At 44.1% G+C, this 11,640-nt stretch overlaps 2 protein-coding genes across 6 annotated transcripts in view; one reads left to right on the plus strand and one right to left on the minus strand.

Moving 5' to 3' along the window:
* The window catches only part of LOC311024044 (uncharacterized protein), a 14,821-nt gene extending 12,395 nt beyond the window's left edge, over positions 1 to 2,426 (minus strand). For 3 of the 4 annotated variants that reach the window (XR_014598269.1, XM_084026227.1, XM_084026228.1), the window contains exon 1: positions 2,081 to 2,425. The gene's annotated coding sequence lies outside the window, so the exon portion shown is untranslated. Of the gene's footprint in view, positions 1 to 2,080 lie in introns of all 4 variants that reach the window. The other variant, XM_084026229.1, reaches the window with a different exon arrangement.
* Positions 2,427 to 5,135: 2,709 nt separating this feature from the next.
* Positions 5,136 to 11,624, plus strand: dap3 (death associated protein 3). Of its 2 annotated transcripts, none has more exons than XM_084026378.1 (13): positions 5,136 to 5,272; positions 5,471 to 5,512; positions 6,413 to 6,544; positions 6,710 to 6,811; positions 6,912 to 7,020; positions 7,176 to 7,268; positions 7,359 to 7,489; positions 8,025 to 8,105; positions 9,087 to 9,251; positions 9,344 to 9,403; positions 9,498 to 9,587; positions 11,173 to 11,290; positions 11,396 to 11,624. In XM_084026378.1, exons 2-13 carry the CDS (start codon positions 5,474 to 5,476, stop codon positions 11,479 to 11,481), a joined length of 1,206 nt encoding a protein of 401 aa, XP_083882504.1. In that variant the 5' UTR covers positions 5,136 to 5,272; positions 5,471 to 5,473; the 3' UTR covers positions 11,482 to 11,624. The 2 variants fall into 2 exon arrangements, with proteins under 2 accessions (XP_083882504.1, XP_083882505.1); XM_084026379.1 differs by having other exon boundaries at positions 6,422 to 6,544.
* The last annotated feature ends 16 nt before the right edge of the window (positions 11,625 to 11,640 follow it).

Here is an 11,640-nt window from a genome sequence, read left to right on the forward strand (position 1 = left end):
TCTATTAGTCCCATCCACTCTCTCTCTCTCTCTCTCTCTCTCTCTCTCTCTCTCTCTCTCTCTCTCTCTCTCTCTCTCTCTCTGTGTAGACCACACAGTAAAATGGTCAACTCATACACTGTATCCATGTTAATCAGAACCATATTTCCTCCTCCACTTCGTTCTTTTCCTCCAACCTAAATCCCTCCATTCACGGACCGACCATTCCCCTCCTCCCCTTTCAGTAGTGGTAACACAAATCCGTAGGAAAGGGTAAAACTTATTTTTGGAAAGGAGCGCAAATTCCTCCTCCTCCCATCACTTCCTCTAAGTCAAGTAAGCTTTTCATTGACCCCATTGTAAATTGACTTTTAATGTGACATTACGGCAAGTAACACACCCTAAAATAACATTCTCCCCAGCAGAACATTTTTTTTCCGGCTCTCGCTCGCACGGTGTTCAGCACACAGTTTTAAACAGATCGAAAGGGGAAGCAGCATCTTCTGTCATGCTTTCTTCATTGTACACTCTCATTGAAGGAGATGCTCATCCATTTTCCAATAAAACACACCCTGCCGAGCATTCTTGCAGCCCTCTCCGGAGAGCCTCTTGTGAAATAGCCCATTTGTCTCTCAACGCACTGAACTGCCCCCTTAAACTTACAAGAGCATCTCAGATAATGTTTTCATTTGAGAGCTCAGCGGGCTATCTCTCCTGCCTCTTGGTCCCTCCACACCCAAACCCCTTCCTTGAATCGTACGGAGCTCAAATCAACATCTGTTCCAGTAACTGCTGTTATGTAACTGTTTTGGAAAGCATGTCCGAGGCCAAAGCTCCTCACAATCAAATCAAAATGAGCATAGAGATGGACAGTAACTGCAGCTGCGTTTATCGTGACCTCTAGACCGGAGGCCTGACCCCGCAGCAGAAGAGGATAACAGGCACGAGGGGATGCTTGGCGTGCGTCACACAATCACTGTTTTCAAAGTGACTAGGAGAGTGTGAGTGGCAGGTTTTCAAACTTAAAAGGGCAAGTCCATTCAACATCAGTCAAAGTATATACTAATAGCTTTTTATACTCTCCAGAGCTATACTCCTCAAGCATAACTCAAAATTATTCCAACATTAGACCAGAAGCTATTCCCAGTGACAGGATGATGGGTGGACTTGACACTGCATTCAGTGTGGGTTCCTCGGCAGCGGCGAGGCGACGATTAAATCATGATAATGGCCCACCCCGCCATATTTCCAGCCATCATCACCATCCCATGACGGCGTTATCATCAATAACTACAACACCATTATCCTCTGCCTGACAACAGCCCTGCTGGAGACTCGCGGCGGCATCCTAAACCGCGGAGCCGCTCCACGAACACGGGGAAGTTTCTCACGCGAGTCTCCGCCTCGCACGCGCACACTTTCTCCTAGTTAGTGCATCGCAAAGTGTGTCGGTCGTACATCGTGTCCCCGGGTCGCAGCTGCGTAGGTCGCCTGGTGTTGCTACTGTAGATACAGTACGGGCGAGCGGGGGTGTTACCGCACTGGAGCAGCCGCGCCGCTTCGCCGACGACGTCAACAGGGGGCTTCCTTCTCCAGAATGACTTTGCGCACCTCCGAAAAAATCCCCGTCCGCCTGATGCTGTCGCACTTACAAAAAAATGATACACACACATGCACGTGTTGTTGTTGTCGCCACTCCAACATGTTAACACCTAAAACACGCGTTTGAGCGTCCTCGAACGTGCACGAATTGAAACTCGACGTGGAAGTGGGGCTCGCTGCGTAGCGCACGAATGCGCTTGCCGTGTGTGTGTGCGCGTGTGTGTGTTTGTGATGTGGCTCGGAGCCACCCCCCCCTCTCCCGTCTGTCCTCTACAGCCAGCCCTTCTGCTGCTGTCAGCAACATTGAAATAAGAAATATCACCGCGCGGAGAACACGGGGAGAAACACACTCAGCAACAAGGGATAAAATTAGCGCGACGCGGATGCACAAACACTCCGTAAAGCCAACGCTGCCGCGAGCTCGCTGCTGATGACAGGCCTGCACACATAAACACGGACTGCCATGAAAATCTCTAATAAGGCTACGTAGGCTACTTACCCGAGAGCGCGTCCCGGAGCCAACTGCGTTTAGGCATGAGGTGAAGGTGTTGCTGTCCTGCTCCCTCCTTCTTCGCACCGACGACAATCCGGAGCTTTTTGGCGCATTAGATGTTGCTTTGATTGCATAACTAAGGCCGGCGGAGGTTAAAACACCTCCTAAAGCCGAGTTTCGGTCTCATCGGAGCGCGGAGCCTACTGTGCAACAACATTGGCGCGGGTGTTTTCATAATCATACAGTCGAAGGATCTTCGTCGGCGCGTCTCCGCAGCTAGGTGGCGGACTGGTTACGCTGGATCTTATTTTTTTATTTTTTTTTATTTTTTTGCCGACTTCTCTCGGGGAAAGTTACCTCGCTCCCCCTCCTCCCCCCGCCAGCAATAATGGCTCAGATTGTGCTCGCACGAGCTGTTAACGTGTCAGGATGACGGGGCTGAAGGGCTGCGGCGGTGTGTGTGTGTGTGCGTGTGTGTGTGTGTGTGTGCGGGGTTACGGGCTGTGACCGCGCGGAGGGCTTAGTGCGTGTGCGGGAATGCAATTGCGTGGCCATTTTCATGTGGCCAGAGAGGAGATAAAACGGCGAGCACAGCACGGGATCTCAATGCGGTTCATAATAGGCGACCGGGGAGGGCTATTTAGACGCTTAATAAAATGGCGACGACTTGTCTAAAGTAGGCTTCTGGTAGGAATTTAGGGGGGGGGGTGGGGGGGGGGGGGTGAAAAGTTGTGTCGCTGTAATGCAATATGGGAGTCGGTTGTACTCTAGCGGGAGAGAAGAGGAAGGCAGGCTGGAATGAGCACTTACAAAGTTCATAGGTGTGAGCTGTTTATCAGGCATCACTTAAACGCATCGATCCAACCATGTTTGTTTCTCAATAGGGAAAACACAACATCGACATAGCCTGTTGCAAAACATATTTCTAATTTTGAAATACATTTTGAAATAAATGTAACAAAACATAATGTTTTACAATCTCATTAAAAGTGATTAATAACGACAATTAAAAACAAATGGAAATATCACTATTATCATTGTTTATTCTAGTAATAATAGCCTAGCAGGAGCAAATTACACTGTGGTTATTCTATTGTTGTTTACGGGTCTACAGAGGGCCTCCAAATACACATTAAGTGCACACCCAGACTACTAACAAGACTAATTGACCCGTACCCAGTAATCAACCACAAGGTTTATAGGGTTTGTATAATACGTTTTGGCAATTGAAAGTAAATCTGTTTTATTATAAGAATATGTACCATATAAGAAAAATAGATAGGATCTACAAGACAGAGCTTCAGGATGAGGTAATGATGCATGATGAGGCATATTGCAAAATTTGGAGAGCAAATAAGTGATGAATTAACTACAAACCAAATGTTGCATGACATTTGGGATTGAGGCAACTGGGCCTGTTGCCCACTTTGCCTGGTTGGTAATTGATCCTTGCTGAGATGCATGGCCAGATTAAATCTTTACAGGGGGCCAGAGAACATGTTTTGGGGCCCCTATGGCTCACCCCACTCCCTCACCTCCCACCTCTCGTGCTTTGTGTATAGGGCCTACAGTGTACAAATAGACCCTTGCGTTCTAGCATAAAACCAAGGTCTTCTGAGTGTATATCTGTTTGTTGTTTTTTGACTAAACACTCTAGGTGCACATTATAAGCTTAAACTAATTTGCATCCAATCAAACAGTGGAGCTTGACACTTTTGGGAGTCTGGGAGCAAGGGACAATTGCTCTCTTTGCCTGACTGTTAATCCAGGCGTGGATATACATGTTGTACAGTTTTATGTCCTGTTATTGATTATTGTCCATCTCCATGAAATGTGCATAATGCAAGCATTAAAATACACAATTAACAATAAAAATACTTTTATTTTCGAATAGGAACATTATAGTGAGTAAATTGGAGAATGAAGAGTGGAAGCAAGTAATTTTCGGCCTACAGTGAGTTAACTGGATGTGGAACATTGGTTTTTCACATGAAACTGATTAGTATATTAAGCACCACGTTTAAGTACCTCAGTCTGCAACTGGTTATTAGACTTCCTTACAGTCCCCAGGCCTTTCTAATTGACAGCCACACCTCCTCCAGTGTTGAACACCGGAGCCCCCCAGGGCTGTGTGCTTAGCCCCCTCCTGTTCACACTACGACCATGACTTCTACCCCGACATGAAGAGAACTGTGTCGTGAAGTTTGCAGATGACACAACCTTCATCGCCTGGATTAAAAACAACAAAGTCACATAGGTTAGGACATTTTTTAAAAGCTGATTGTACATTTTAGAAAAAAGGAAGCGAAGACACACACCCCTATCTGCATCAAATGAGCAGTTTTGAATGGTCGCACAAATGAACAGTTTTAGTTCCTGGGAAATGGCATCACAAACAACCTGAAATGGTCATCATCACACATCTTCATCCTGGTGGAAATCCAGGATGGTTTTATGGTGCTCATAACGGTTGTATTTCTTAACTGAAGAGGGCTAAATGCCTGTGCTTTCAAGTTCTTGAGCAATAGAAAGCATCTTGATTGTAAACATCACAATCTGGTTTGGGATTTGTCCCAGGACAGGAGGGCTCAACAGCGGGTGATTAAAACCACTCATTGGTACCCATCGCCCGAGCATTGGTGATGACATGAGGTGCCTATGTACGAAGACAAAACCCACCCCAGCCACCTGTTTACCCGGCTGAGATGAGATACACAAGTATCAGCTGCTGTACCCTCAGGCAGTTACTTCATTCTCCACCCTTCACTGCGGAATAAAGTTTGGTTTGTTTTATTGTGTGTATGTTTTCTTATTGAGCAAACGGGACTACAGACTAAATGACAATATATTAAAATGAAAAATAGCGCTTTAAGCAGTTCATTATTCACGAGACCGCTTCGAAGTGTCTTCACAGCTGCTTAAGTCTACCCGCATTAATTATCTTGACAGGTAAAATGTGTCAAAGTCTGACAAACTCCATTTTCTTCAGTTGTTGTCGTCTGGCTCGCGCAAACGCTCATTGGCTTAACAAAATTGCGATGGCGTTACGTCACATCCGGGTCTCTGAAGCTGCATGATGGCGGTGTCCATGACAGATCCGGCACATTGACTTCGCCTGGAGGTGTTCGCTTTACCCTCTCCGTTAACCGCCGACAGATAACCTGAACCGAAATCATCGTCGTCGACTGTAATTAACAGGTGAACGGCTTTTCTGCGCTCGGATAACGTTAGCTCCGCGTTGCTAATGGTAACGTTGCTAGCCACCTGGGGACCCCACAGCTAGCTGTTAGCTAAGTGTTTACACAAGGTTACAGGAGGCTGCTATGTTCTTACACACTACTACCCTCACTGACCCCTGAAGTTTAAGTGTAATTCATGTCGTCCTCTACGTTTCAGATCATGGCGCTCCACAGACTCTCCTTTAGACTACGACAAACGGTAAGATCAGCTAACAGCAGGCTGGAGTACCACTGGGGAAGCTGCAGGGACATAACCCGGACAGTATATGAAGAATACTCTCTTTTTGGATGTGTTTGACCTGTTTACAAAGCGAGATATATTTAAACTGATGCAAACATCTGTATTGTTGTTATTGTATGGTGTGCAAACAAACCGATTGTACTGAGGTGAATGGCAGTCGGTTAAATTACATGCCAACCAACTAACGTACACACACTTTTAATCTTACTATCCATGGATAATATAGCTTTCGTAGTTTGGTTACAGTATATATTTTAAAATAAACTACTCTGTAGTTTTAGTTATTGTAACACTGTTTTTTAATGTTCAAAAGGAATAGCAAGCAAAGACTGTTGTTATTGAGCATGTGTACGATCCAGAGCAATACTGTATATCTCCGTATTAATAAAAGAGTACAGTTGTATCAATGTACTCATTTAAGATTCAGTATCCTGCCATAGGTTGTAAACACTGGAGGTTTCCATTCAGTCCCATAGAAGGACAGAAAGCATCAGCTATATCTTATATTTATCATAATCAAGTTTATCTCACCTGTAAATGCTCCCCAGATATCCAAGTCAACATGACAGATGCATGTAGATCACAACACATGTTTATATGCAAGCTGTTTGACTTCTTGATGGATTTCCATCGTTGTATTAATGTGTTGTTGCCCCGTGACCCGACACCAGATAAGCAGTAGACAGTGAGATGAGATGAGATCTGTTGTAATGTGTCACATATTAATACACTACCATGTGTTGTGTTTGGATGATTCTTTGGTTTTCTCTTATTTTTATCACTGCCTTGTGAGCCCATGTAATCAGGGGTTCCTCTGGATGTATACACTAGAATAAAAGTATTGATTCTGTATTTTAGTTGTTGCAGGTAACACATGCAAGGCTCCTACATACCAGTGGATGTGGGCAGCAGCAGCAGCAGCAGGAGGCTGTGGCTGTAGAGTCTGAACCTGAGCCCTTCTCAGTTGTCAGAACACAGGAGAATGATCCAGTAAGCAAATCTGACATAACCCGTGCAAATGTCATTATAACAGGCAGAGGCAAAACACAGCACAGTCTAGTCAGCAGATTTATTTTGTATTTGTATTTGTAACAGCAGTTGTTTGTACATTTGTAGTATTTTAGCTGGTGAGCTCACGAGTTTGTCTTTTTACAGGCGTGTCAATCAGAGAAACACATGGGCCAGTATTACACACTGCCCTCTGCACACATCCGCACTCTGTTCCCTCACGGTCTCCCCCGGCGCTATCAACAACAAGTATGTGTTCATGTCTATGACTGCGTGCACATTAGTGGACAATATAATCGCAGATAATATTTTGAGGATTTATCAACTGTTGTCATGTACGTTTTTTTAGGTGAAGACGTTTAACGAAGCATGTATGATGGTGAGGCAGCCGCCTCTAGAGGTCATCTCTTACCTGAAGAATACGGACTTCAGCAAACCATCTCTACGATATTTATTCTGTATCCTTTACAACACATGCGCTCTCACTCACTCACTCACTCACTCGCACGCACGCACGCACGCACGCACGCACACACACACACACACACACACACACACACACACAGATAATCATATTATTGATGCTTCTAACACACCTTAACTATGTGTTGAGATGGGTTGAAGGGCACTGGGAAGACGATGTCTCTCTGTCACACCGTCCACTTCTGCTACATGCAGGGATGGCTGGTGCTGCACGTTCCCGACGGTGAGACAAACACCGTCGCACAACAAGCTACGACTGCTACGACTGTACACAAGCTGATCCTCCTGCATGTCTCTGTTGTTTCTTATACAGCTCACCTCTGGGTGAAAAACTGCAAGGAGCTGCTGCCCTCATCCTATAACCCGTCTCGCTTTGATCAGCCATTACAAGCCACCGAATGGTTACGCAGCTTCAGGATCACCAATGAGCGCTTCCTTTCAAAGGTAAAAGGTCTTTTTTTTTATGACATCAGATGATATTTATATGGGTTGTAAATTTACAATGTGAACTTGATGAGTATACATTACATTACAGAATCGAGGCTTGTGGCATATTACATAATTTGTCACATTATTAACAAGCACGCCAGCATTTACAGACCGTAAATGAGCCTTGACTGCATCTTCACAGCGGTATAGGTGGCATGCTGATTTACATAATTAAACTGCTTTATGACACCACCTGAATTTCCCCACATGTACCACTATAATAGGCAGAGTGTCTTTGCATTGCACAGTAGCAATATTACTATGTATTAGAGAGAAACATTTTAATGATCATCTTTTGCATGTAAATAGGAATATGAATTGAAAAGTTATATATGCAACATCTTCATCAAAAACGGTGTTATATTGAATATGGTGCGGTTGAAGTATTAATTGATGTACTTTATATCATGAGACAAACTGAATCATTTAAAAATGATCCAGTCTGTGGAACTGTACTATCAATCAAACTATTTTTGGGTTTCTCTCCCAGATAAAGACAAAGCAGCGCTATGTGTGGACAAAGAGAGAATTCACTGAGGGGGGAAGTCCACTAGGAGAGCTGGTGGATATGGTGAGTATTTATTTGTTTATTGGAGATTTGGTTGACTTTTCCCACCGAGACCGTCTCGTCAATTTGTCCTTTTTTAATGTTGCCTATTCTTTCCTTCTTTCACCATACTGATTTCCCCACAGGGGGGGGGGGTCATTAAAGTTTCATCTTTCACCTTGACTGTACTTAGTGGTGATCAATAGCCAATGAGCTGAGTCCGGAGATAGATAGATCAGCCCTTTATTTTTGTACCACACTCACTCATAAAGGCGGGAAAGAGCAGAAGAGTTATGGTCAACCTTTGCATTTGTCACCTCTTCCAATCAGTCATCTTGCTCTTAATCATTTGCTCCATAATAAGGAAAACACATTTTTTTGGTCACCGCTGTGAGCTTTTTGTAGGCTGTAATTAGATCTGATATTTATAGCCACCGTTCTGACAGCATATTATAAGAAAAAAAGAAATCAAACCAGTTTCATACCTCCTGCTGAGGCATCTGTACCTAAAGAAATTGAGCATGAAATTACTGTTTGCTCCGACCATAACTCGGTTGCTCGGATTTTGACCTATGAAGATATTTAAAAGCATCTTCCACTTATTTAGCATGGAACTCCTTAACATTGTTACTCATGATGGATAGTGGAAGAAAAAAGTATAAATATTGAAGTAGCAGAACCAGAGATATCATCTTTCTGCACTTATCTGTTCCCGTTCTTTTAAGGGGCATTGTAATGTGTTGTTGTTATTATTATACCATGATCTTTTCTGAACTATTCTGTGAAAATCTCATACTGTTACAACACTACCCACAATGCAACTCCACTGCTGACGGTTCAATTTGAGATTCGGTGTGTTATACTATTAGAGGTAAATGTACAAGCTGCTATTCATCATACAACTCTTTTCACCCATGCAGTAGTGCTCTCAAAGACGTTGGTGTATTCAATCGGTGGAGTTGCTTGATTGTCATCAGGCATCTGATGGTGTTTCTTTTGTGGCAGGGTATATCTCGTGTAAAGAGCAGCAGTGATGTGGTGGGGGCGGTGATGAAGGAGCTGAGGCTGCAAAGCGGGCAGCCGGAGTCAGACTTCCGCCTGGCCGTGGCCGTGGATGGTGTCAACGCCCTGTGGGGAAAATCCACCATCAAGAAGGAGGATAAGAGCGCTGTGAGGAAACGCATTCACAATCCTGTCACGCCTCATATGTATCTTCATGCTGCTCTTTTAGCTTACGTGTCTCTCTTTCTTCCCGTCATCAGGTGGATCCAGAGGAGCTCACTTTGGTTTATAACCTGAAGAAGCTGATGACAAACAGCTGGGTGAGAAGAAGTCACTAAAGGCGATGGCCACAGTTGTATAAGAATATTGCAATTCAGATTTTCTTTCTGTTAACATTCACTGTCTTTGGCTCAGACTGGAGGTGCCATCATCACCACTCTGTCTCAGACGGGGTCTCTCTATACATCCAAATCTGCATACTTGCCTCAAGAGCTGCTTGGAGAGGTCAGAGATTATTTTATTTCATTTAGTAATCTGTAGCACAGGCTGCACAGTACCCGGTTTGGGTTCCTTCTGTGTGGAGTTTGTACGTTCTCCTGTGTCAACGTGGGTTCTCTCCGGGTTCTCTGGCTTCCTCCCACAGTCCAAAGACATGCAGGATGGACCTGTCTGTCTCTACATGTCGGCCCTGTGATAGACTGGTTACCTGTCTGTCTCTACATGTCAGCCCTGTGATAGACTGGTTACCTGTCTGTCTCTACATGTCAGCCCTGTGATAGACTGGTTACCTGTCTGTCTCTACATGTCAGCCCTGTGATAGACTGGTTACCTGTCTGTCTCTACATGTCAGCCCTGCGATAGACTGGTTACCTGTCTGTCTCTACATGTCAGCCCTGTGATAGACTGGTTACCTGTCTGTCTCTACATGTCAGCCCTGCGATAGACTGGTTACCTGTCTGTCTCTCTGTGTCAGTCCTGTGATAGACTGGTTACCTGTCTGTCTCTACATGTCAGCCCTGTGATAGACTGGTTACCTGTCTGTCTCTACATGTCAGCCCTGTGATAGACTGGTTACCTGTCTGTCTCTACATGTCAGCCCTGTGATAGACTGGTTACCTGTCTGTCTGTACATGATAGCCCTGTGATAGACTGGTTACCTGTCTGTCTCTACATGTCCGCCCTGTGATAGACTGGTTACCTGTCTGTCTCTACATGTCAGCCCTGCGATAGACTGGTTACCTGTCTGTCTCTACATGTCAGCCCTGCGATAGACTGGTTACCTGTCTGTCTCTACATGTCAGCCCTGTGATAGACTGGTTACCTGTCTGTCTCTACATGTCAGCCCTGCGATACAGGATAAGTGGTAGACGATGGATTGATGAATCTGTAACACATGTCCTCACGCTCCAACAGCAGATTAGTCTTCCCAGTCTAACGTAGACTGAACCACCCAATACTTGGGACTCAGACAGAAGTTGTTTTTCAGATTTAAGTAGTGATTTCGAGACATAATGGTTGTACTTAGTTGTTGCTTTGTGGCGAGCATCTCAACTTTTTGTTGTCTGAGCAACAAAACGGCCAGTATATCCAGTAGAGTTGCCAGTGTACAGATGACTTGTGACATTTGTCAACGGCATTCCTGAACAGCCACTTAAGGATGTTTAAATCTGTGAATGTTTTACCGCCCCCATCCCGCTGGACCAGTTGTTGTGCAGTTGCAGTGGGCTGTAACATTCTTTATAGCGATCATATTTATCCGATGCCTGCATGTCATTTCCTAATGGACCAATAAATCCATCATTATCACTGACCTCTTCTATTTATGCTGGGCAACAATTGCACTGTGAAAGTCAAAAGGGGGATCATATAACATTCTTGTCTTAACAAATAAAAACATTGTTCTAATTGCATAATATGAATAATTTAGACTTATGTTCTCAACCACTGACCATGGGACTTAAAGATAATATACTAAATATACTTAAAAATGTGCATTATTATGCATAATTGATGATATGCTTGTCTGAATCTAAATGGTATTGATTATGCTTGATGTTTTCTTAACTTCCTGTCTGTGTTTGCTCATCAGAAGGGGTTCGACAGCATGGACCCGTTTATCCCAGTGTCGGTGCCCAACTACAGCGAGAAGGAGTTTGAGAGCTGTTACCTTTACTTAATGGACCGCCAGTGGCTGCAGCATCCACAGAGTGAGTCCCGATAATCTGGATGCTGGATACTCCTTTATTTAGTGGAAAAATACATTTGAGTGATGCTGTTTCAATAACTTTACATTATTTGTTTCCTTCTGTCAGGTCGAACAGAGGAAGGAAAGAAGGAACTCGTCTTTTTGAGCAACAGAAATCCATCAGCGTTGGACAGAATCTGTGCCTTCCTATGAAGTTACATAAAGAATCAATTCACACACAAATTTCCCACAAATATGTCCTAGAAATACATAACTATACAAATGTCCATGTCTATAATATCTGTAAATTATGATGCATGTGTGTAACTTTGATAATAAAATGTTGAATGAAGTAAAAAAAAAAAAAAAGTT

Source organism: Eutrigla gurnardus, assembly GCF_963514095.1.
Source record: "Eutrigla gurnardus genome assembly, chromosome: 14".
Lineage (NCBI taxonomy): Eukaryota > Metazoa > Chordata > Actinopteri > Perciformes > Triglidae > Eutrigla > Eutrigla gurnardus.

Coding starts and splice junctions, on each gene's coding strand:
- dap3 (XM_084026378.1), top strand. CDS start 5,474: ATGGCGCTCCACAGACTCTCCTTTAGACTACGACAAACG. Junction 6,545..6,709: donor GAACACAGGAGAATGATCCA/GTAAGCAAATCT, acceptor GTCTTTTTACAG/GCGTGTCAATCAGAGAAACA. Junction 9,588..11,172: donor CTCAAGAGCTGCTTGGAGAG/GTCAGAGATTAT, acceptor TTTGCTCATCAG/AAGGGGTTCGACAGCATGGA.